Below are 27,126 nucleotides of genomic sequence, written 5' to 3' on the forward strand. Positions count from 1 at the left end.
TTCTGTAGTTCTTCTTACCAGAGGTCTCTTGCCTGGCATGGATTGCATAGCATGCTCTGGAGCTAAAGTGCTGCAGTTCTGATGCTAGAGAAGAAAGAAGAAGCACACAGTAAACTCTTTGGAAATTTTACAAAGAAAAAAAAGTGTTGAGAAATTTAACTTGACCAAACTATCTAAACAAAAAAAATATCCAAATGGTTTGTCTACATTTTTGACACCCTTCCTTCATATCTAACAAAAGTGCTAGATATCAGTGGTCTAGACTGGTCTTAAATTAAGATGAATATTTCGCATCAGTTTTCACTGTTAGGGAGTCAAAATAGGGGGATTACAGACCACAGGGGCGTCTTTCTCACCAGCTGTGCTACTGCCAAAACCACATGAAAGAACAGATGTCTTGTGCAGGTGTTTAACAGAGATGTGCTGACATTCATCCTGTACTCTGAATTATCTACATATTACTTCAACATGCCTTTAGTTTTAATGTTTGTATCTTGGTATCACTGGATGCTATACACTCTAAATTCAACTTTAGGGTATTCAAAATGAGAATTCTCACCCTGTCATGATGTCCAGCTGTGAAGAAGATGGTGATGAACACAACCTGGATGATGGTGAGGATGGTGATCCACAGCACGAGGACTCGAATGAGGCAGTGCTGTGCAGGCTGTGACATTGTCCGTATGAAAGGCACAGCTCAGAGTTGCCTGAGCCCGAAGAGAGCAAGAAGACAGAACTGATGTCTGTATACGTCCTGAGTTTTCTCAGCTGCGCAGCAAAGTAGTGTGTGTGTGTATGTGTGTATGTGTGTCTGCTTCCTGAGCTCTGTAAGTGCGTGTGATGAGAGAGTTTTGTTGTCTGACTGCGATCAGTCCTACCCTGAGTATCTATAGAGCAGAAGTGCACATAGAAATCCAGATGGTGCTTTCCCCTGCTTGTGACAGAAGATCAAGACAACAGGACCAGGTTTTATCTGCATCTTGGGACTGGCCCTTTTGTCCTACTCACTATAAATCTCACAAAATAGAGGAACAAAACTCACTGGGAAGGAAGGGGTGTAGAAATAAAGTCATTCCAACATGAATCACTCACTTCCTTATCTATGATCAGACTTTGTGAAGAGTGTGTGGTTTTGCACACCCGTTTGATTGTTCTGTTATAACATTCATAATCTTTGTCTTGTCATTTTTGCCCCCCTCTATGACACTGTATTAAAGCCTCGACATCTAAAAGCTCATCATGCTTTTGTCTAACAGTCAAATACAGTCATCACTGTGAATATTGACTGTGGAATAAGTAAACAGGCTATGTCTTTAGTGTTTTGGTCTATCCCCTCACACTGGTTAGAGGTATTGAAATAACACTGTAAAGAAACTATTGATCGTGTTGCTGATGGCCTTTGCTTTGGAAGTTTATAAAAAGGCATGACTTTTAATTTCAGTGTGTTTAACAACAAGAGCTTAAGAACAAGAGCTTAAGAATACTCTGGGGAAGGATAATGTATATTCATTTTTGGAAGGGTTGGTTAAAACAAATACCCAGGAACCTTATTCATTCATGCAGCACCAAAAATGTTAAAACTAAAAGGTAGTGTTAAGAAATGGGAATATTTTGCAATATCTAGCAATCAGACTACATTTAAATGCTCCCTTGCTCCTTTTTGCTGATAAATAACTTAAACCTGTTGGTATCAATTTTATAGGATCTACCCTTGAATGATTACATGTATCTGGACTACATTACCATTACAAGATGGTGGAAGAAATGCATGAAACAAAGGGTCTCAGTCAGATTAAAGAAGAACTCAAAAAATGTCATGTTTTCTTGTTTACTATTTGCACTTCTAGAAAACTTCCAGCTGCACACACATTCTGGTTGAGGTCAGTGAATGTGGTTTCACTTTCTCTCCTTGTAGACTACTTGTACCGCCTGGGGAAAGTTTGATGACAGCAAAACAGGATGGTCTCTTGTTTCAGGTATGTGTCATCAGTGACACAATGATAACACTAGATACCTGTAGGACTGTCAGAAGCCACAATGACAGAAGACTTGCCCAGGCATGTTCATGACTAATTCATGGTGGGTGAAATACGTTATATACAATATACTGCATACTTGCAGGATTGTACCAAATAATATGGAAAACAAACTGGATGTAATAATTCAATAATGATAGATTATAATTGGATGGAAAAAGCAGAAGTGAAGTTATGCTGAGTCAGGAGTCATGTACACTAGAGTTGTAGTGAGAAATCGCTGGTGTTACTTTTCTTTGGTGACAAACTTTGTTAAAAGGCAGAGGGGAAATGCACTGTGTCATCAGCTCTGTGGAGAATTACTATATTTTCAGTTGATGCAACATTTTCCAATCAAACAGCCAATCAAAAAGAATTAACCCTAATTGAATCATAGTTTCATTCACATAGGAAACTGTCTGCACAAGAGATAATTGAAAGTGACCTTAATAAGAGTGGATGAATCTTTAAGTGATGTTTTTTGATGCATCGTTACAAAGTTATTTGCAGCACAGAACATTAGATGAATCATTGTGACTCCATCAGTCCAGTCATTTCAGATCAGCAGATCAGCTGCTTTTGTGTGCCACCCACTGCTTATCAGAAAGCAATACATTCAGGTTTTTTTTTAAAGTGTATTAGTTAAATGAGTCATGGGATGTTGACAGACTTTTCAGACACCAGGTTCCTTCAAACAGTCAAACCACCACATCATTCTTCTGTTGAGGTAATGAAATGCTGGAATATAACATTTTTGGGGGAAATACCAACAAAATTTGGAAATATAACTCAAATGCTGACTGTGAGCCTTTTAAGGAAAGTGTCATGAGCAGGGAGACCTTGATGTGGCAGCACACTTGGAAAGGGCAGACAGTTTCCCATCTTCCACCCTGGCACTCTATGAGAAATATTTGCAGACCAACAATTAATGCTTGATAATAACAATATTCTATTGCCAGACATGTACAAGCTGTTGAAGCTGCTCTACACCATCCTATGATCAACTGCCAGTGCTTCAACAATGTTTCTCATCCATGCATCAATAGAAACCTATCTGAGGTTGACAGTGACACTTAAGAGACAGAGTAGCAATCAGTGGTGGATGTTTTGGAGATTTTCAAGGGACTTCACTAAGCTCAACCTCAAAAGTTATTTGGCCATATTCAAAGAGCTGTGGTGAGTTGACATTACTTTTGATTGTATGGAAGGAGGTCAACACATCCAAAGTGTCCTACTTATGTGTTATCTGTAATATTGTAACAGTAACAGTGGCTCTGCTATGTAGTTGCCTCATGTTTGTGTTTGTGTTGTTTCCTCCTTTGTTGTGGTGAGGTTTTTGGGGGGGTATGGCTCATGTTATTGCTGATGGTCATGTTTGCTTTGTGTGTCATATAGAGGAATTAGTACTCATTTCAGTCTGTTTCATAACTGGCTAATAAGGTTGGGAGTAGATCATGTTTACCATTGTGTTTCACCGGCTCTGCCTTTAACAACACTCTGTAAATATTTTGTAAACCAAGAGACCATTTTGGAAGTTTTGAAAGCACTGGGAGAAAGACAGGTTTTGTCTCCTTAAAGAACAAAAAGAGGCAACCTGCAAGATGGGAGCTGCCTTGAATCAAACCCAAGATGAGCTAAAGGACCAGACAAAAATGATGGGTTTAATTTCCTTGTAGAGCAGATGGAAGAGAGGTGCAAAATACAGACTGCACAGAACCAGGTGGCTGAGAACCCCACATAAAACCGTTACCTTAAGTAAGTACTCTGAATGGCAAACCTGTTGTTAAACACTATAAGCTTGGAGTTAGCTGTTGTTACTGGCATACTTATGATTGGCATAGACTTTTCTGGCACCAATGCCACCATTCTCATACTTCGAAATACAACTTATCACATGCTGATCCTGAGCTTTTAAAGAAACCTGCACCTCGAAGGCCACAACAAACCAGGCTAAAGAGGATCTGGTGAACAAAAACCACCATTAAGAGGAAGAAAAGTCTTGTCTTTTTAAGTGAAGTGTTATTAGCAGCGAGACCAGGATGTAGTGGTTTGCTGGGAGCACCTGATTATGTGTCTAGCAAAAAAGTGAGACGACTAATTCCCATCTACCTCACTGGCCACACCTATGCACACAGCCTGTTGACAGTCATAATTCGGACATCTGTGAATGAAGAAGGACAAAAAGGTTCTACAGACTCTGATAAAAACTCTCTTTTCAGATATGAACAAGCTATTAAAGCTGTTCTTCACCATCCTGGTATCAACGAATGTTACTGAACGATCTTTCTCATCCCTCCACTCTTTAAATCCTTATCTGAGGTCAACGATGACACTAAAGAGACTGAATAGTTTTGGCAGCAGTGGATGTTTTGGAGATTTCAAGGGACTTCACTCAGCTCAACCTCCCACCGAGACAGTTCATTGGCAGCATTTAGCCCTATTTAGCCCTGTTAGTAGGAGTTAAAACTGATTCATTAGTCTCCGTATAAAGTGATATCTATAATATTGTAACAGTAGCAGTGGCTTGTCTATGTGGCAGCTGCGTGTGTGTTCTTTTTTCCTTTGTTGCAGTGGGGTTGAGAGGGTTGGTTTGGGTCCCACTAATTCTATATGCATCCCACCATGATCTATATCTACATGCCTGATATATTCTGGCCAATAAATGATGATGTACTGCCTTCTAGTGGTAGCAGTCAAATAATGCATAAGATAAAGAGACATGCTGTATTTAGAGAACAGAAAGTGTCTGCCTATGAAACGCAATGTGCTCATGTATGGAAGCCAAAAACATTTGTGTTCACAATTTCTTTGAAATACTGTTATCTCAAAAGCAGAAGTGAACTGTGTTGTTATATTTAGATAATGTGGTTCTTAAGATAAAAAAGTTCTTGGTCACAGGTAAATACCATAGACTGTACAATTAATAGACGTAGTATCCGTGACGTCACACATCAGTTCCTGAATGCTGTATGATTTACTGGTCTATTTCCTACTACTTCATTCTGTTTGATTGACGTGTATTCCTTTTAACCTCGTGTTGCATTTTGTTTTATCCCTGTCGTTTGAAATTTTTGCTATGTTATTTGAACCATGCTTTGTTTGTCAAAGCACTTTGTAAACATTTGTTTTTAAAGGTGCTATATAAATAAAGTTATTATTATTATTATTATTATTATTATTATTATTATTATTATTATTATTACTATTATTATTATTATTATTATTATTATTATTATGAAGCCAATCGTCAGCGGGAGCCATAATGGATATGCTGAATGCAACCTAACTGCTGTCGAGCTAGTATGAGGTAAAGAGGCGGGCTTTGAGCCTCCTAGTCAACAGCTACAGTGTTTCTGCCTGTTAGTCAAGTCAGTCATGTCCTTCAATGGGCAAAACTCCTAATCGTAATAACTTCGGAACTGTTGTGTTATAGTAAAAACTCTGCCCCGTACAGTGTGTCCAGATGGAGAAATTAGCTAGTCAGACTTTAGCCGTTTTTTTGAACCAGGCTGTAAACATGTTTATTATTGCTTCAAAGATCGTCTTTTTTTAATTGGTGTGTATGTGGTTTCTGGTGTTTCTGCAGCCAGCCTCAAGCTGATGCTCAATGAACTGCAGTTTATAACACTTCCGCATGGGCTTCATGTTTTGAGACCGGAGGTTGCTGCTTGGTAGACACATTTTCTAAGACACAGCATTGGGTGGTCATGGAGTATAAAAATGTGTTTGGTTCCTATGGTCAAAGGTTGTTTCAGCCTTCAGCCTCACTGTTATATGTGAGTAATGTAATATGAGTGTATGAAGATAAAGAGAATAGTAAAAAGGTACTATATAATAATACCATGATCAGTTGTTATAAACAATAATAATATAACATATAATTGAATAATAATAATTATAATACAAAGTGTGACCTCAAAATAATGACATTAAAAAAAGTCAAGCACATCCATTCTAGGCTTCCATACATTTGGCAATCAGTAGCCTATACTGTAACACTGTCTGTTACCACTAAACCAGTAAAGAGGTTACCTAAGGACAAGCCATAGCTGATGTTAATGTTATTACATTTTTTTTAATTTTTATTTTGTATGTCTTTTTCTTATGCCTTGTACAAAGAGAGCACAGTTTACCTAAGTCAAATTCCTTGTGTGTTCAAGCATACCTGGCCAATAAAGCTGATTCTGATTCTGATTCTGAAAAAAAAACTAAGTGGGGGGTAATGGCTTCTGAAAATAAATGTGATGATTGAATTACTATGAATATGTTGACCCCTCTGCATCATTTCTGTCTTTAGAAATGCAAACCAAAGAGATAAATGTTACACGTTAACTTAATTTTGTTTTTTTTATTTCAGGAACATCCATCCATCATCTTGACTGCTTATCCCGTTAGGGGTCACGGGGGGCTGGAGCCTATCCCGGCTTCGGGCGGAAGGCAGGGTACACCCTGGACAGGTCGCCAACCTATCACAGGGCTAACACAGAGAGACAGACAACCATTCATGCACACTCTCACACCTACGGGCAATTTAGAGTGATTAATCAACCTGAGCATGTTTTTGGATTGTGGGAGGAAGCCGGAGAACCCGGAGAGAACCCACGCATGCACGGGGAGAACATGCAAACTCCACACAGAAAGGCACCCGCCCGGCCAGGGATTCGAACCAGGAACCTTCTAGCTGTGAGGCAACAGCGCTACCCACTGCACCACCGTGCCTTCATTTTCGGAACAGTTAACAGTAAAATCTCACTAATATCTATGCCATTAACACAAACACATGCTGTGCTTCTGTCTTTACACCAGGTGGCAGGAAAACTCTAATTCATAGTCAACCACAAACTGAGCACAGCATTGCTGAATACTAATCAATAGGTCAATCATGTGGCATATCAGATAATTGACAGATAACAAATGTAATAAGATGCACCATGCATTAGATCATAACTTTCATTAACGTTTAATAAGCTTCCTGTAGAGAAAGACCTCATCATGTGATCTTATAGTGGTATGTTTGAAGCCCAGGTTATTTTTCTGTATTCATTTGCAGACAGAGTAGACCTACAGTCAACATTGTGGAAAAATCTAATTGCCAGACAGTCTCGCATGTTGCCTAAAGGGTAATGGTTGTGCAATAAATGGGCTATGATGATGAAATAAATTCATTCAGGTTTATGTTAGTCTATTTTTTTTGATGGATGAAACCACAGCTGATATAATGTTCCATTGGTAAAGTTATATTACATCCTTAGTCTTGTTGAAAAGATTTGCCCATTAAGTTGAAAAGATAATTCTTCATGGGCTATCTTAATAATTTCTGCATTATCAGACAGAAGAACAGTATAGGGGCACACTGATGGCAGGACAGGAACTGTATGGGACGTGTCGTCATGGGTGGGACAGTTTAATGGGACATGAGACATCTCCGGGAAGAGGGGCAGTCGTTCCACAGCTGCCAGGTCAGGTGAATGGGACATGTTGTGTTCTCCAGCCACATCGATTCTGCCGGGATCTGCATGTGCGTCAAGCTACACGGAATAACACCGGAAACTGCGCCATTTTCCAACCAAAATCAACGTCTCATGATTGCTCAACTAACAGCAAGACAGCCATGAATCAATGAAGACGTTTTATTTTGAAAGTTTGAACTCAAAGTTGTGTTTGCCACACATGTTTGCTTGACAGAGGTCGACTGTTCAGGACGATTCAGAGCTCAGAGTACAACGCGCTCCCTCACAAGAAGTTTATAGAGGCGTATAACTGTGTTGGATGTTTGTTTTCCTCCTTTTTTCCACATTCTGTCCGTTTTTCTTTGTCTTATCTTTTACTTTTTTCTGTCAAACGTATAAAGTTACCTCATGAACTAGCAGTCGGCTGGTTGACCGGGGTCTGCTGCTGTCAAACTTTGGTTGACATGGATTTCTTGCACCGACGACGGATGGACTGAAAAGTGTCTATCATTCACCGGCCAGTCAAGACTTAAAGGACTCTTTGCAACTACCTTTTTGGAACAAGTTGTTTGTTATTTTTTTTAAAGACATGCAAAAGTTCAACTCCACCGGTACCAACAGCAGCACGCTGCCCCGGGACGCGGAGCTCCAGCTGCGGTTAGCTGACAGCGGAGGGGCCGGGGAAGGGAAGGAAAACGGTGCTGGGAAACATTTCCTCGCCCAACCTGAGGAGGAAAAGTTGCTTTGCACAAAGAGGAAGATGCTCGTCGGATTGGATGTTGTATGTCTTTTTATCGGTAAGATGAGTTTATTCACTTTCAAACTAAACTGGGAGTGTTTTTTAGTCAGGCAACCATAAGCTATCCTTATTTCAATAAACTGAAAATCACTTTCCCTCCTTTAAAGTTTAATCCATTTTGTGTGGGCTCCCTCAAAAGACCTATGACCCTCAGAATCTTCTGGTTGCATATGTCAACAGCTTATAAGTACACCATGTTGACTTCTTCAGAGGTCAGAAGGAGTTTAAACTCAGCTTGTTTTGGTGGGGGAACTAGGGATGGTGATTTGTTAATGTTAACGAAGCTGCAAAACATTTTTCCACAAGTCAAACATAAAGTGTTCAAAAGGCAGAAAACTTTCAGCCCGTTCCCCTCTGCGCTGCACGTGGGGGCAGAAGGGTGCGATGGAGGGATGGAGGGAGAGAGAGAGAGAGAGAGAGAGAGAGAGAGAGAGAGAGAGAGAGAGGGAGGGGGGGGCTCAGCTGGCAGGAGCAGAGTTGTCCCGGGAATTCATCTGTTCCCATGGAAACCCCAAAGTTCCCGGGAGAAGAACGTGGGAATTGGGATAAAAAACATGCCCCGTGCTTGTCATGTTGTCGTGCCGAAAATGAGCGCTGCAGCGTCTCACTATAGGATTACTGAATTTCATCCACAAATAATGAGCAGGGCTCAACTGAAAATCTGCACCAGTTTATAATTTGATAAAATGAAGCCATGTTTTCACACTGAGAAAGAACAGTAACGCAACTATAACAACAACACAGGGGCCACTGACAGAGCCAAAATGAAGGAGTGGTCAAAAATTTGATTCGCCAGAGCTCTAAAAACACAGCAGTAGACTCAACTTGAATGTTGTGAGACACTTTCACCGTGTTAAAAAGTTGTCTTTTTTTAACATGGAATGCTAAAATGTCTTATTTTGTTTATTCAGCTTCAATGAAACCACACGTTTTTAACCTTACAGTAGAGAAGCATTTGCATTTTTGACTAAGAAAAGGTTAATGATAGAAAGACTTTGAAAACAGTCTGTAATTTTGATAAGCATCATATGTACACATTAATTACATCAGAGACCACTGTGATTAAATATGTTGTATCAACACAGAGCATCACAACTGTCATTATGTTGGGTATTATTACCAGCAAAGATCCAATATAATACCAGTTACACTCCCTTTCACTGAGCCCTATAGTTTCAACTACTAATATTAGAAATTGTGAACTTTTAATCTGAATAAAGGTCTTCCAATCCTTTTTATGTGGCAAGACTGAAACACAAAGTGTTCAAAAATATGAGTAACAAAGTCACCCTTATGTAATATTATTGTTACCATGTATGCAGTATTTTAATGGTAGTTTTGTTGTTGTGTTTATAAACTTCAGTCAAAAACGATGCATCGCATTTGAGGAGTTGATCATTTTTCTTTTATTTAATCTGTCAAGAGTTTGGTGATTGTTGCTGTCAGAAAAGGAACATTACTTCTATCTCTATTGATGTAGGGAAATATCTTTTAAAATTATTTTCAAACTCTCTTCATAGTGTCGTGAAGCCTATAATAATACTGAAATCCTCTTTAAACAGAGGTACCCAGTTTCACTTCTGCTCCGGCTGTATTGGATGTTAGTTATGTGTCATACAAAATATAGTTTTGTGAGTTTTATGTCATCATCTTGCATGACTACAAGAGGGAAGGGAGCATCAGAGTCGTGTGAGCGAGCGGTTATTTGGACCGGCAGCAAACACGAGAGGTGGAACTTGTCTAGGCAGACGGACAGGTCTCAGCCTGGTTGGCAGTTAAAGACGAAGAAATAGACTGGTAGTGAAAAACAACAGTGCGAGGCAGTTAGTTTCATTGTCGTGCTATTCTTGACCCCTGCAGGTATGCTATTAGCTGTACTCTCAGCAGCTTTGTTTGGGGTTTAGGAAGTGGTTGGTGACACAGCATCTGTCAGCACGAGAGAGGGAATAGTCTCTCTCAGTTCTCCTTTGACACGTAAGGAGAAAGCACCCACAAATTTCATGGCCTGATGGCTCTCATCTCCATTTTATTAGATAACCATACTGAGACTGAGTCACTGAGCCTCACACTGGACAGAGCAGAGAGGAGTAAGTGTGAGTTGTGACTGAACAGACTATTGTTAAGTTAAAGAGATTTACACTCGTACTGCAGTTGTCATATCTCATCTTTAGTCTTACAGGCACATTTGTTTCCTGTTTACCAGGTTTTAACAACCTGTAAACAAGTCTTTAAAGATTTTGAAACCCTTGCGGAAGGAAGAAAACGGCTGGGGAGGCTAGATTATTGATCTCGCTAAGTTGTTTGTTTCAAAAAGAGGTGACAGAAAGATGTGTATGACAGGGTGACACTATGCAAACTATGTTTTGGCACCAGTCATACAATTAGCATAGGGTTAAGCTAACAGATACCATTTCTTTTCTATAGAGTTTTTGATGATGAAGCTACATTTATAAGCATTCCACTAGTTTGTAAATTGACTGTCTTTACAAAGCACTTGCACTTTACATGTCATATTGATACCATATTCATACACTGATAGCAGATGCTGCTATGTAAAGCACCCATTAGTATTGTCTTTCCTTTGCACACAACGCTTGGCAGTTTTAGGGATATGTGTCTTGCCCAAGGACACTTCGGTATATGGACAGCTGGATCTAAAATCAGACCCCAAACCTTGCAATCAAAAATGTCCGACTACCACTGAGCCACAGCCTCACTGTCATGTTAGGTCTTTGTTGAAATAAGCCATCAGCAGTAGAAGGATTTGTTGCAAGGCTGACATGAAGGTGATGTTTTAAGGAAGTCCTATTAAATAAATGTCCACTGTGACCTCCATGGACTTGAAACAGCCACATCCTGTGATGTATTTCATTAATGAATAATAGGCTCTGATCTGCCTTTCTATGAGGAAGTGACACAGTTATGGATCATTTTCCAAACCAGATTGACTCTGGTTACCCTTTGCTCAATCACTGCACATTTCTTTTGTAATTCCTCCTGCCCTGTACATGTTTGTGTGGTACTATTTAAAGAAAGAACCCCTAGTGCTTCTTTTAAACTGGCTAACACATACTCACTGGGAAAGTTTGCTGTAAACCAACCAGCCTATGTGACCTCAATTGCTTCAATCTGAATTATTGACAGTGGTGACACACATTACGAGAAACTTTATTTTAAAACTACATCTTTGTTTACTGTCTAGTTTGCTACTTTAGGTCATACAGAGGCTTCAATTTTAAACTCAGATATTTGACTGCCAGTTCAAAGCTCATCATGGCAGCTTTAAACTACACCTGTCAATGTGGTGCATTGCTCACTGAGTAATTAAATGATAAAGTACTGAATAACTTATTGTTACACCATTTTAACCTCTGGTAATGCCATTAGATTGCTAACAGATCACTGTCTGTCTGCCTGTCTCTGCCCTGTTAGCCATCATGTCAGTTATCAGCAGAGGCTTGATCTTGACTCATCTGCGGGCATTCGGCAGTAAATGCATCACTTATTTAAAATGAATTAGTCCTTTCATTTTTCTTAACTCTCTTATCTCTGACTAACCCACTTTTCCCCTGAATGTGCTATCATCAGTCTCCCTCAGACAGTTGACCCGGTGGCATTAGTCCTCCCGTAAAGGACTTATTCACTGATGTAAGTGTGGAATTTACCCTGCAGCATCCTGGCGTCATTATGTTATCAGCTGAAGAGGGATTCCACCATGATCGGAGGATTTCGCTGTTTCTCAGAGCGCTTCAGTGCTTATTTCACAATAAAAGTGAAGAGATAAACTTGTTAAACAGCATGGAATTATGAATGAACCGCTTTGAATGCTTGATACATCAGCTGAGGCTTTGACTCATGCTACCTGATCCTACTCTTGTTCAACATGGGGCCTGTTTAACATTGTACTCTAGTAATAAGTCACTGTTGTTTATGTTGCTGCTCTGACGTGCACTTGAAGGATTCTTCACATAGATATGTTGTTCTGGTTCAGCTCAGAGTCAGTATTGCATGAAAGCTGGAGAATGTGAAAGAAAGTGTGTGCTGCTGGAGTGTCAACACGTATGCATTCTCTTTGGGGCTACAGAAGTCTAACAAGGAGAGAGCTGACAGAATCTGTGCCCTGTGGCCACATCGGACATCAAACGTCCAGCCACCCGGAGGTCAGGGGGTGTCGGCTGTTTGGTATATCTGCTGAGCATGCAGGGACAGGCTTCCCTGCCTGTAATGCTGTTTCCCTCAGCACAGGTGGTCCTTACTCTGTCATCACCCCAATAAAGCCAGTTATTGACTCTCTTAAGAGTCATTGGGAAATAATTGGAATTGGCACTTGAAAACCTGCAGTTAGCTTAAACAGCTCAGGGGAACATTATGGTTGTCTGGGCTTGACCTTTTTGTAAAGGTTAATTGGTAAGTAGTTAAACACTTTCACAAGATGTAAGGTTGGGTTGTAATAATGATAAAAAAAGGAATGATTTTCTCTGCTGAGATTTTCAAATGGTTTTATTCGCTAGTGAAAACAGAAAGAAGCTGCAATCCGTTGATCACTATTCTGTGTGAGTGTGTGTTTTTGTCCTAGACGTGAAGCAGCATGCCAGAACCAAAGGACTGGTATCTACTTCTGATCTGAATTCTAAAAGAGCTCCCTCTTTTCAGCTAATCTCTGCTTTTGTCCCCTTGTTCTCCCCTTTTTCTCCAGGCAAACTCTATTTTGGGTCTGAAGGTGTTCCAGCAATGTAAATAGGTGTGTGAGTGTGTGTGTGTTACATGTCTGCATGTGTGTTTTGGGTGGATGGCAGGGTTATGTTAAGAGGATTCCTGGTTCTTTCTTTTTGGCAGAGAAAGCTGCCAAGTGAGTGAGAGAGCGAGAGGCCAACACGTCACAGCATGTCAGTGTGTATAGGGGCAGGAATATTAAATTGTCTCCTGTGTGTATGTATTTGTGTGTGTACTGTGTGTGTGTTTATGAGTAAAAGTGTGGGTGCGGATGTTTTTTTATGTATGCGTCATCCCTGCTAATAATGTGGACGCCGTACTATGTGCCATGTGCGTACTGTTTGTTGACAATTTTGCCGGTCCTGTTTTGCTGGGTGCTTCAGGCTCTGATCAAACACACTGAAGTTATGGAACACACTGGCGTCACTCTGACAGATGGAGAGTCATTAAAGACGCCTCAGACAAATCATTAGCTAGTGGAAGAAGTGATTTTGCGTACTCTCCCTTGTCAGCATATTAATGCATCTCCTTCCTATTTGACGTTACTGCAAAGGTTCAGGAATCCATTAGCTGCGCCCTTCCTTAGGGAGGCCACATGGGCACATATACTTTACTGTCAATGCGTCTTCCCTCTCCCATTAGCACAGCAGAGCCAGCTCAGGCCTAAGAAATGTCTCAGTTGCCTGGAGGCTTAGGGGCAAGTGAGAGCCTGAATGAGTGAACGGCCTCAGGGAGGGAGAGTGGAGTGAGGTGTGGAAAGAGAGAAGGGGTTGAGGATTTACAGTAGGGGTCAGAAGTCAGACCCAGGGGCGCCTGAGGGATCTTGTCCACAGCTGTCTGTTCATGTCCTCGAGAGGAAGTTGCTCTGAGAATGATAGGAAGGGTTCAGACGGCAAATAGCTTCAAATGTAGTTTTAATGAGGCAGCTGCAATCTTCTCCTCCATGACGGTTCCGTAAGTGCCCAAGGTGGTCCATAGTATTAGCCATAATGATTGAATAAAGATGTGTGTGGTACTCTAATCCTCAGTGCTCATTAGCTAGAATGGGCTTGGCAAGGCTTCCGGTTAAAGTATCTACCTGAATCCCAACACAGCCTGTAGCCTCTGCTTTACATCTTTCAGAACTAATGACTCGTCCTCTTCTCCCAGTCCCCCTACAAGGAGACTTAGCGAATACCCTTGGCGCCATGATATGCTCACCCATCATCGAGTCTGTTTTATCATTGTGTCACATTTCACCTGCCGTAGCCTTCCCTCCCTTCATCCTCTGAAGATTCACTCTGAAGTTGTTCCAACTTCATGCAATCCAGAATACACAGACAAAACAACCCTGCAGCCTTCAGCTCTTTCCATACATAGAGAACCGGCACCAGCAGGCTGCCTTCTGCCAAATACCTCCCCTGCTGTCTCGCCACAACCCTGTGTTCTTCTCACATTGTACTTTCTGCCAGCCCTCACCTCACCTCATAGTACACACCCTTACCTTTACACCGCAGAACCCACCAGACAGCTGCTTTAAAGTTTCCAAGGTGCATACCAGAGTGGCGGGTCCTTTATGTTCCTGCCTGAATCAGACAAGCAGACAGACAGCCCACTTTAGACCTCACCGCTCATGCCCTGACCTCCAGAGCCGGGCTCCAGGAAGCAGGTCAGTGAAGTGTGGAGAGAACAGAAGCAGCTTTAGGGAGCATGTCTCCACTGGCTTGCAGTAACAGTAACAGTGAAGGTCGCAAGGAAGAGCTCTCCTGGTGTGAAGGTGAAAGATTCAAAAACATCAGTTTTGTGCATGAAATGTATCACAGACATCTGCGTTTTTGTCTTGTAAAGAACTTTCATCTGTTTTTTAGTGGTTTAGATAGTCTGTTTTTGTCACAATATATCATCTGGATACATGCAGCATATGTTTTGCAAACAGGAAAAACACATGGGCCTTGAACATTTGATCTAAACACAGTGCAATGGGTATCCACTTGAGGACACTGTATGCAGTCCAGCAGCAGCAGCAGCAGCAGATGTTGATGACAGCAGATGATTTAAAAAGATCCAGGTCTGATTGGGCTCCTCAGTCTCTCTTTGTTCCCAGCTGATTAGTGTCTTTGTGCTTCCATCAGGGCAGACCAAACAGATCAGTCTCTCAGAGCAATCCAGCCAATTATGACAACAAAAAGGGTGTCTCAGCGCAGGGGGCAACCACTCACCCTTATCCACCTCTTCACTACCTGGACTGGGCCACCAAAGATGAACAGGAAAACCGCCTACGATGATACTTACTCAAGCAAACACACACACACTTGCACACACAATACTTTAATTGGGTTTATGTCAGTTTACGGTTGCCAATCATAATCACAGCCTTGGTGCGAATGACCTCACCCCCTGTTTAAGTGTAACCTGCCCTATACAGAGTGTGTGTGTGTGTGTGTGTGTGTGTGTGTGTGTGTGTGTGTGTGTGTGTGTGTGTGTGTGTGTGTGTGTGTGTGTGTGTGTGTGTGTGTGTGTGTGACTTCATTCTTCTGTGTGCTTGAGCCTGTTTGATGGTGCGTACAGTCTCTTCCCAGACTGCCTCCTCAAACAAAGACTTTTTTTAATATCAGGTGGAATATATAATACTTGGCTTTGCCCTTAATGTACCTGACTCAAACGAAATAGTGATTGTAGGAAAGAACAGATCAAGGCTTGCTGTTGGAGACAGCTCTGTGCAGTGAAAGTCATTATTGCATGAATAATTGAACGAGCCCACCCAGCCCAAGTGCAGACTGCTGTTTATGAGCATGTTAGGCAGGCACTCACACAGCTTCTTGAAGTGTCGTAACCGGGGATTATCATGCTTGCAGAGATTCAAATTACGACACTTTGCAGTTCAGTTCACTAGCTTATTATTTTTTTTGCAAGGTTGACTCGAAGGTAAACAAGCAGCTTAAACTTTAGTTGGGAAACTTTGGCACATGCAAGCTGGTGAGGGGGCCCAGCGAGGGTGGACGGACCACCCTTGAAGGGTGCTGTAACAAGCTGAGTTGCAGCCCAGGCGCTGCCCAGTCCTGAGCTGCAGGCCAGATGGACCTGTGCTGACAGCTCACTTATTATCTAGCCTATCAAAGGGCAAATGTAGAACGAGGCCTGCACAGTCAAATATTATTGGGTGTGATGAAGCAGATGCCCGTTACTGTGGCTTAGATACAGCTCTAGGCTGAGTGTCATACTAATCTATGAGGATGCACAGGCTGTTGTCAGCAGAAGCATCCACATGAGTTCAGCAAGTTCTATGATAGCGAACTAGCTTTCAGCCTGCATGTCTTTCAGCTTGTCTGGCCTTAATGTGGTTTGTTTGGTTGGTTAGTTTGTCTTTGAGGTGCTGGTGGGTTTTGGGTGGGATTGTTTGGTTGTCTGTTAGTCTATGTGGCTGTGGGTTTGGTTTGTTTGCATCCCAGTGTGGTTATTCTGTCTGTGTGAGTCTGTATGTGAGTTGGGGGGTATTCTGCTTGGTTGAGGTGGGGTTGTGTTTACAGAGCGGGTCCCAGCAGAGCCCAGATCTCTGACCCCCACATTCCAGAACCACCACTAATCGCCTTCGTCTGCTGTTCTCTGTAGACAAACCCTTTCTGCATCTCTCTTGGCTCCATCGCTCCAGCTTTCCCTCACACCAGTATTACTGCCCTCATCCCCATTCGTCAATTTACAAGCCTTGAGGCCATGCATTTTAGCCCAGTTCTTAGTCTGACACTGTATTGATTAGCAGATGTTTAGTAACATGACCATGAAGCAAGTCGATGAATAACCACCATCTGCTCTCCTTTTGTTCTCTGTCTTTTTCACTTTCGGCAAACGTTTTCTTTTTCCACTTTTCGCTCTTGGTTGTTGTTCTCCTCTCACAGTGAGCTCATTCTGGGCTGTGGTCATAGATGTGTAAATTAGAACCAGAGGAGTTTCTCAGAGTGAGGCACATATCCCCTCTGCTCTCATTCCTCCTCTTCTCCTTCCTCCCTCCTTCTCTTCTCCCCCTCCTTTCTTTCTTTCTATCCCTTTTGACTATTTGAAAGCATTCCTGCTTTGAGTGTCAGGCCCAGCAAGCAGCACATTTTGGCCCGGCTGTGTTAGCCAGCCCACTACTCCTCCTCCTCTTCTTACTGGGTCTCTTCACAGGCTTTCCTGGCCTGGCTCTTTTTTTTGAGCATGTCTTGGCCAGGTGCAGAGGTTTGCTCACAGCTGCCTGACAGATGATGCGAATGTCTCTGGAGGGTTTTTGTGTCTTGTTGTGAAAACGGTTTTAATGTAGTTGTAAAGCATGGAGGTTGACTGTGAAACAGGAGCTTGTAATTTGTATAGGGTTGTGCTGAGTAACTTTCCACATGGTTTCTGGGATGTTTGCTTTCTTTTTTTCACTGTTCTGATCTGAGAATTTGTGACACAACTCCAGCTGGGGTAATTTTGGTGGATTTATTTTTTTGAGGAGTTTTGCAAACAGCTTTGCCACAGTGGAGTGAACTTTGGTTCTTCATCTTTGGAGCCAAATCTATTCATGGGCGTCATGCAATAGTTGGAAAACAATTGCAAGCCATCAGCATCTGCAACCCTGTGGTAATAAAATGTGCTGCTATCTGGCTCAGCAACATGTTTTCCCTTAGACCACTTTAAGTATCCTTTAAGAAGACCATGGTCTCCTACAGCAACCAGAGTGTTTGGTTCTTAATGGGGTATATGTCCATTACCTCTCTGTCAGAACAGGATGATTGATTATTGACAGAGGAGTGGCTATACTGGTGGAGAGAAGAAAGTGGAAACTGATGAAGGCCACTAATATTTTTGATACATAATTAATGCATCCATGTTCTGGGATGTGATCCACGGTAGTCATGGGAAATCAGAAAGCGGTGCAGTAGTAACATTGTTGAGGGGAAGAAGAAAGAAACCTCCTTGAGCAGAAATGGAAACATGGTTCTATTAAGGACCCGATTCCACATTCTTCATTACCTGAAAATCAATAACATTTGAGTGTATCATACTACTATCAAGTCTTGTGGGTCCTATGATGTAACATTATATCTTTAGTTGATCCATGTCAGCTAAATTGAAACACTGATCCGAAATTTGAGTCAAATTTAATTCCCATTTAACGGGAGCTAAACTGTACATAGATGAGTTCTGGGGGCCAGTTGCTTGGGAGTATTGTTGAACTTGGAGGTCTAAATTTTGGCTAAATGAAATACCTTTCATTGTCTTTAGGTTAAAAGAACTGTCAAACCCTGGCAGCTGTTGCTGCTGTAGGAAGGTCAATCTCTTCCTCCATTTAAAGCTGCCACCGTGGTGTCTCGCCCAAACTTTGAAGCAAGTCCCAAAAATCCAAAGTAGTTATCAAATGTTGAGTTGTCCAAACATGTTCAAAACTGCAGGATAGAGGCAATCGACGTCCGTTATGCCAAGAAACTTGAGTAATGCAGTGATTTTGAAGGAGATATTTGTGTTACCTGCAATATAAAACAGATATTACTTATGTAATAACAATCTGTTTACCTTAACATGAATTAAAAGCAAGCATCAAGCAAGCATATTTCTCCACTCTCATGATGATTAGAACAGGGGTTCCCAAACTTTTCAGCCCGCGACCCCCAAATTTAGGTGCCAGAGACTTCTGACCCCCACTGTCCCTCAAAGTGATTTATTGTGGCTTCATTTAGCCGGTCTGCAGAAAATCAGACTACCTATATGAGCAAGTGGCTGTGTTTCCTGTGCCGTTATGAATTATCCTACTGCTACTGATGCTTTTGATAATTCTCTGTTCACTAACCCTAAACTAAGGAGTCATCTGGCAAAAAGAAAGGCAGAAAACTCATTACATTTTCTATTTTCAAGGTTTTATTTCAAGTTTAGCCACTATTTTTGTTGATATTCTTTACTATAATGTGTGAAATGTATAATTTTAAGATAACTTAAAAAAAAAACATGGAAGACATCTCATAACCCCCCATTTGTGTCTCGCCACCCCCCAGGGGGTCCCTACCCACACTTTGGGAACCTCTGGATTATAGTATTTGGAACTTGAAATATACCAAAATGTGAGTTAACTCTGAACAATCGTGCAATTTACAAGTTTTTATTTTTTTAAAGGCTCTGTGAGGAGTTTTGAACTGGCTGAGAAACAGACTGAAAATGATACTGATGCCTCTTTATGACCTTCAATAGCAAACAAGTCTATCAGCAGCAACATTGACACCTTCTCTGTTGTCATTTTTAATGCCTGAAAACACCCTGAGGGGGTAGGTGTCAGACCAGTTGATCGACATCTCGCTTCAGAAACAGCCTTTATTTGACTGTTTTCACGGAAAATAATCACATTGCCTGATAAAGTTGACTGCTGAAGACAACAGGATGAGGCTTTTGTTGAAAACACTACTTTTGCATGTATAGGACAAGCGATAAGAGGTATCGCTTTGTCCACAAGGGGCGCCAGAATCGATACAAAACAAAAGTTCCTCACAGCAGCTCTAAGTTATATTTTTGTGCTTATACACCTTTATGACAGAGGAGAGGAATGTGGATAGCATAGGAAACTGGGAGAGAGTGGGGAAATGACATGCGGGAAAGGGCCTGGAATTGAACCCAGGCCGGCCGCTATATTGGTGCGCAACTTAACCAATTGGCTAAATTGAACCGGCTAAACTGACTTATCATTTTTTAATAATTAATAATAATCCTTTTTTTTAATAGTTTGGGCACCCAAAAAAGGCCCCAAAAACATGTTGAATAAATCGACACAGCAGCATATTTGAGTTATTTTAGTGATATCTAGCTGTCAGATTCTAGATTAAAACGTTCCCTTGGTCACCCATTGTTAAAAATCCCAGAAGCAACAGTGGTTTTGGAGGACAAAAATCTCCTGTGATTCATCCTTCATTTGTCCAGTGTTAACTTTCAAAAACCCTTCCACTCTTCCTTCATTTTCTCCTCCTTTTATTTCGAGCAGCCACTCACTACAAAAACATGTATGGCCGTTGGAGATTGTCTGTTCTGTCCCACTGTAGAAACATGACAGTGTAGTAATTAAAGGCTCATTCTAAGATAACAAAAAACAAAAGTACTTTTATATTCAGGTGATTATACACTAATGCAAACATTAATATTATATTCTACTTCTACCAACTCTGTTCTGCCACTTAATACTAGTCATTACTATACAGTCAGAAAAATTAAATTACCATGCCCGAGTTGATGAGGAAACCGAGAATGATGTCACAGGAAAGTGTTACTTAAAATGTCTTAATTAAAACAAAACACTGACCGCAATGCAACTGATCTAGTCAGTTTGCTTCATCATACTCACAAACAGAAACTAATCTGCAACACAATCACCCCACACCCCACATCCTTATGTGCATACAGTGTGTAAACACATGCACACACCAACCTACACATGCAAATACATGCAAAACAACTCTCTTGTCACGCCAGCAGGCTGTCACTGTTGACTGTTTGTTGGAGGATTTTTTGTTAGAGCACATTTAAACGTGGCTGAAGCTCATTGTTACCAAATGACAAAAAAAGTCCAGAGTTTGAATCAGACATGAACCGAACCACAAATGTATGATACACACAGATAAGAGGATTAGGATTATGAGGTTAAGGGAGTGCATTTAATACAGGTGGCTAAAAGGAACAAGGACACCCTCATACAGGATATTTATTTTAGATTGATGTGAAAGAAAGGGAGATTACCCTATACTCTGACAATCTAAGCTCATATTAACAAATCAGGAGAACTTAGAGCAAGCTGTTTATTGTAACTTTACTGTTACACAAGATGTGTTATGTAATAAACCTGACATATGAACACCTTTTCAGTCTTTTAAAGTAACAAAACAAACTAAAGTGGCAGCAATGTCTGCAAAGTTTAACATCATTAGATTCTTAACATATAAATATGATTAAGATGATGATTGAATTGTTTTAAAGTAATTTCATTGTTAGAGGAGCAGGAACACTCAGACAACACCGGAACCTCAAAACAAATGTCAGACAGCTCCAGAGCATGCTGTATTTAGTTATATGTGGGACATGAGTATGAGCCAGAGCTGTATGTATGTTGGTGTGTTAGTGTGTGTGCGTGTGTCGATGCTGAAAACGTGGCGACTGAATGAGATGAGTGGGAGATCGAGGTCAGATAAGAGGTGTTTCCTATCTCTGTCCCTCTCTCTCTTTGTTGGCGTCACAACCTCTGCTATCTGCCGGCAACATGCTTCCCTCTCTCTCTGTCCCCCTCCCTCACTTTCCGACTATGCCCCCCCCCCCCCCCCCCCCCCCCCCCTTAAAATATATGAAAGAGGACTGTTTTTTTAATCTATGTTGTGTCTTTGTTAGGGCAGCGTGACTTTACAGGTCGTTAACACAAAGTTTTCACAGTAATTTGGTCACATGGCCGGGAAGAGTGGCCTCTTCATGTGTTTTTGTGGTGTTAGACTAAAGCCTATAGATTGTTTCCCTCATTATCATTGTTTATCAGTTCAGCGAGGCTGAGCCGTATTGATGGACTGTATGGTTGTCACAGCACACAGAGAATATTGTGAAAGCAGCAGCAGCATTCCTAATATGGACAAGTCTTAAAGTGTTATACTGGGTCAGGTATTACTGTGCTGCACATTATTTATGAATGCTTAACGACATGCTTGTAATCTCTCTCTGTGCTGGTGCTGGACTTCGAGTGTGTGGTCTGTGCATACTCAGTCACGTAGTCTGTGAGATTCCCTGGCAGGAGCAGTGTTTTGGACTGGGTGCATTCCAGCCAACCAGCAGGCCTGGGATGACAGGAAGAGGCACAGAGGTTAATGATTAGTCCCATGTCCTCGCTGCATTCCATGGGGTGACGAGGGGACATGGGATAATGGACAAAGAATTGGAGCAGGCTTGGTCGGCTTACGCGGGGCTATTGGCCATTCGTTTTTAAGTACCCTACAAATTAAAAGCCTTGAGGTTTAGCCCCTGTTTTGGGGGACACAGGCATCTCTTTTTATCACTGTGCAGCGTTTAATCAGTTAACTTTTAACTGTGCCGTTTGTTTGCTTAAGTGTGCTAGACCTTGACATCCTTTACCTGATATGAAGATCATATAATTAGTGACTATACAGGAAGCGTATGTGAGACATTAGTTAATCTTCATTCTAAGATGGAATGAAATGAAAACTGTTGCTTCTCATCAGGTGAAAAGGTGTCAGTGTTAACATTCCTCACCCTTCTTACAGAGGGTTTATTGTCTTCTTTTGGTAAACTCCAATTTTCTGTGTAACACATCCTCTAATATCTTCTTCCTCCTGCCTCATCTTAATTGTCCCCTGTCATTCTCATCTCCCAGTCTGTTTAGTTTTGTCCTTTTCTGTCCATCATCTCTCCTTCTCCCCAATCCTTTGTTGGAAGCAGCTATGTGTGGAATTCCTGATCCCCCAGGAATCTGGAAATCATGTCACCAGATAACTGACACCTTTAAGAGCTGCTCCCTTCATGCTCCTGCAAGACAGCTGTGTCTCTGTCTCTGCCTCATTCTGTCTGTCTGTCTCTCTCTCTCTCTCTTTCTGTTATCTTTGTTGCACAGACCATATACTTACAGACATTCATCAGGCCATCTTTTGTTTTTTGCCCACATCCCCTCCCCTTCTCTCCCACATCTCATCAGCCTCCATTCCATTCTTTGCGTGTGAGCTGAAGGCGGTGGCTCCTTACAGGCGAGGCTTCTTCTGCGGAGACTCCAGCATCACTTATCCGTACTTGCCGAGAGAGGCCATCCCTGATGGCCTGCTCATTGCTGGGGGTATAATCATCACAGGCCTAACGGTAAGACAGCCCTGTTAGGTATTAGCATAAGGAGTTCATGTGTAGGATCATGTATGTTTTAGCAAAACAAACACTCTTTTACGGTTTCAGTATTTGTGCAGTTGTACTGTATGACTTAACCAGTTTCACTTGTCTTCTCTCCTTCTCAGATCGCTCTGGGTGAATGTTATCGCGTGCGTTTCCGAGGTGTTCACTCCAGAGCTTTTGTTCGAAACTTCTATGTGTCGTGCCTGTACAAGGAGCTTGGCAGCTTCATGTTTGGTTGCTGTGTGGGTATGTCTCTCACCAATATGGCCAAGTTAAGTGTGGGACGTCTGCGGCCCAACTTCTTGTCCGTCTGTAACATCACATATGCGTCCATAAACTGCACTCCGGGCAGCTACGTGTCACGGGTGGACTGCCCGCAGCCTAATACAAAGATGGTGGAGGAAGCAAGGTGTGTGTTATGTGTGGGTGTGTGTGTGGGAAAAGATTATGCTTGTTGACTAAAGGTGCTTGACTTTAAGGGTTAATGTGTAACTATCGGCATCTTTTTTGACCTTCTCTTTCAGGAAGTCTTTCTTTTCCGGCCACGCTTCCTTCGCCATGTACACTATGCTCTACCTGGCAGTAAGTCAAACCTACTGTTAAATACACACACACGCGCGCACACACCCACATACACACAGACAACCATCTGGAATGTGACCTTCACTTTCATCTGAGCTGTGTTGAGTAATTATAGTATTCTACATTGTGTTTACAGTGTTAGGGGAATATTACAACTCTCACTATCATTTCAGTTATTTGAAATAACCACATTCCCTGGAGGCCGAGAAACACTCTGAGCAACTATTAGCTAGATAAGCTTATTAAACATGCGAAAACACACACAGACATGTGTTGTTTGATATATTCACACTTCCTGATCATAAGGGAGGAGATCCTTGAGAGCAACAATTCTGTAAAGGCATCCTGCATGGAACTGAAAGAGATGGTGAGACAGAAAGGGATGGGGGAGTTGGAGAATGTTTTCCATGGGGAGCATGAATAGATGAAGAGACTCCACAGACAGAGGAGGCCTTGTTGTGGGTCTCATTTAGAGGAGGGGGGTGGAGGGCTGAATATGCCTGCTGAGAGATCGACAGGCTTCTTTCAGTAAGAAAAACCCTTTCAACCCCGCCATCCCGGCCCCCCCTCTCTTCACCCTCTCATTCTGTCACAATGCACTGCCCACTGCTCATTGGTGCATTGTGGGAGAGAAACAACAGTTAGAGGGAGACAAAAGCACATTATTAACCATTAAATGTCCATATTTATCATGACCCCCCTCATTAACCCTTTAACGATGTAACTCAAAAAGTCAAATGTATGCAGCTAATGAAATGAATGAAAAAATAGTGAGGATTTCACCGTCCAAATTCAAAGACTGGAGAAAAGGGAAACACTGCTTACCTTATTTGCACTTGTGCTCTTTACAATTCAAACGAAACAGCAGCTCTTCAAGGATGAGTAGAGGGAGCTTCAATAGGAATAATAAATGGATAGAGTACTGAGATAGAGAAATGGTCTGAGAAAAAACAGTGGCCTCAGTGAGCTACCCTCATTTCTCTCCTCTTCACGTTTCACTTCATTGTTTCTTCACATATTCACACACACACACACACACACACACACACACACACACACACACACACACACACACACACACACACACACACACACACACACATACTCTCTCTGGCTTGTAAGTTAGCTGCTAGCCAGTATTTCAGCAGACCTGAGAGATTGTGTCAAACCTGTAGCTACATGCCACCCAGACCAGGGCCAGCTGCTGCTAGTGTTTAAGGCAGGAGTGGTGACACCTGCTCGAGAGAGGAGAAGGAGAGAAGGGCCGGTGTGGGTCTGCCTCACTGCAGGAATGTATGCCACATGCTCCCCAGTGTTCAGCGGATCCAGACAGACCTCCAGCCACCTCACAAGGCTCTGTCAACTCGCCCTGTGACCCCGTTTTTACAGACACACATCCACTCTGCGCTAAAGCGCTGCTGAAGGAGATGTGCCAAGCTTGTCTTTCCCCTCTGGGTAGCAGACTGATGTTTCACTTTGAGAGCGCTGTCTGTAGACTAGAGTTATACTTCATTTGGCTGTTCTTTCACACAAGCTAATAAAAGCACATTTTAATTTCTTGCTAATTATAAGTTAGTATCAACTTAACAAAAATCTTCTTTTTATTTTGCAGTTCTACCTTCAGGCACGGTTTTCGTGGCGGGGAGCTCGGCTATTGCGCCCATTATTACAGTTCCTCTTAGTGATGATCGCTATCTATACTGGCCTGAGCCGCATCTCTGACTACCGTCACCATCCCTCTGACGTCCTCACTGGCTTCATCCATGGAGGACTCACTGCATACTGGGTGGTATGTTGAAATCACTATTGTCTAAATACTCTTTAAAAACAGTTATCTTTGTCTTCACAGGATTTGTTTCTCTCCGCTCTCTGTTGACCGAGTTAACATAAACAATAGGCTCTCTCCCTCATTTTCCCCAGTCTGATCTCTATAGTGTTTATAAACAGAGGATGATTGACAGCATGTGTGGTCTACGTATATTTCCTGACATGTTTTGTGTCTGTCCCTGCAGGCCTTTTACATCTCCTCCATGTTCAAGCCCTGCACCCGTCCAGACCTGTCTCCCACTAGCATTTCTCTGGAGAGCCCTCTGTCCAGCCAGCAAACGGTCTGTTAGCAGACACGTGCAATCATTCCAGGAATCAGAAGATAAGAGAAGATGGACTGCAGGAAGACAGGGAGAATGTTAGATAGCACACATGAGGAGGAAGAAGAGAGAAAGGGAATCATACTAAGAGAAGGATATGATTAACGAGTACAATCTAACACATGCTTGTTCTTTCGAGCATAGTGAAACACTTGCATACATACATTCACAACGTTATCTAACATGTTCACACACTCACATATGTGAAATACAAGAAGCACATTTGACTGCAAGTCATAGCCGTCCAGTGAAAAGAACTGCATAGAAATACTACAGATATTTTTTATATAAGAAAAAAATTAAAATGTCTATTTTTCAAGAGGATTTTTAGAAGCTGCTAATGTTGATAGTTTCCAGTTTTAACCTGTTTTTTTTTCTTTAATAGAGGCATTTGGTCAGTGCATTTAGTTAGCTTCCAAACTGAAATGTTTTGGGTGAGAGAGGTGAAAACACCAGCTCTCCTGTTTGTTTTTGACTCTCTGCTCAGCTTGGAAAAAAACACCCCCCTGCACAGCAGCTGTGAACTGAGACCACCAGACCTCAGGTGTAGAAACAGCTCTGTACCAAGTGACAGAACTGGAAGTGAAAAGGAACAAGCACTGGCTTCAACTTCTAAACATCTTTACCTTTAGTGGCCTGTTGTGCAACTGCTCTAATCAGACTGCCTGAATCACTATAACGTAACTTTAACCTATATGTAAGCAGAAAAACAGTATATTTACTGTTATACAATCTTAACTTTCTTATATTTGTAACCAAGGTAGTGCTGAGGAGGACTCTGACCTTCCACGTTACTGCCTCTTTTCTGTACTAACCACTTGACAGTGTCTCAGAGGTGGAGGTTTGACTGAATTTTGTAACCTTTCACTTTTGCCCCTGACTCTGAGCTGCACCTTGATTTATGCCACTCTAACAGGAGGGGCTGCCACCCCAGCAGTCCCCCTGTGTATCTTTATTAATAGCACTTGAACATAATGGAACTTGTAATTGTAATCAATATTATATTTTATCACAAGTTTGAATAATCAGTGTTTGTTTCGTTAATGGCAGACTCATAAACTTTTGTTTGTCTTTTGTTTTCTTGAAATGATAATTATTCAAATTGAATGTAAATAGCAATGTCATTTTATAAACCACACAGAATTTCAAAAGTATTAGTTCCAGTTTTGGACAGTTTTTACATGTTTATTTAGTGTTTGTATTTACGTATGTCCATCAGGTACGGAGATTTACTATTGTATCTGTTTTAACTACTAGACTGAGCCACAGATATTATCAGAAAGCTATATTTTTTGTGTTCCCAGTTATTGTTATAATTTGTTTGTGTCGTCTGTGAATGCCAGAAAGGCAGAAATAACCACTGTACTCAAAAAACCAAACCAATAAAATGAATGTTGAATGTTTTTTTGTCCTCTTTCATGCTCAGCGTCAGCAGACTGGAAAGTAAAGCACCACAGCCCCTCTCATACCTGCTTGACACACACATGCCTAATCTAATGTCACAATATTTATGTCTTCTCGGACGTCTCTGGCTACTCTTACGCAGAGATCAGTCCATCAACACGGAGACATTCTTTCTT

General features: G+C 41.7%; 1 protein-coding gene across 1 annotated transcript; it reads left to right on the plus strand.

Annotated features, from left to right (window-relative positions):
• The first annotated feature begins 7,458 nt into the window (after window positions 1-7,458).
• Window positions 7,459-26,949, plus strand: ppap2d (phosphatidic acid phosphatase type 2D). Its single transcript, XM_034710607.1, has 6 exons — window positions 7,459-8,262; window positions 22,633-22,790; window positions 22,940-23,226; window positions 23,342-23,399; window positions 25,012-25,188; window positions 25,412-26,949. The coding sequence occupies exons 1-6, from the start codon at window positions 8,055-8,057 to the stop codon at window positions 25,514-25,516; spliced, it is 993 nt and encodes a 330-aa protein (XP_034566498.1). The 5' UTR covers window positions 7,459-8,054; the 3' UTR covers window positions 25,517-26,949.
• Window positions 26,950-27,126: the final 177 nt, after the last annotated feature.

Source organism: Notolabrus celidotus, chromosome 20 (assembly GCF_009762535.1).
Source record: "Notolabrus celidotus isolate fNotCel1 chromosome 20, fNotCel1.pri, whole genome shotgun sequence".
Lineage (NCBI taxonomy): Eukaryota > Metazoa > Chordata > Actinopteri > Labriformes > Labridae > Notolabrus > Notolabrus celidotus.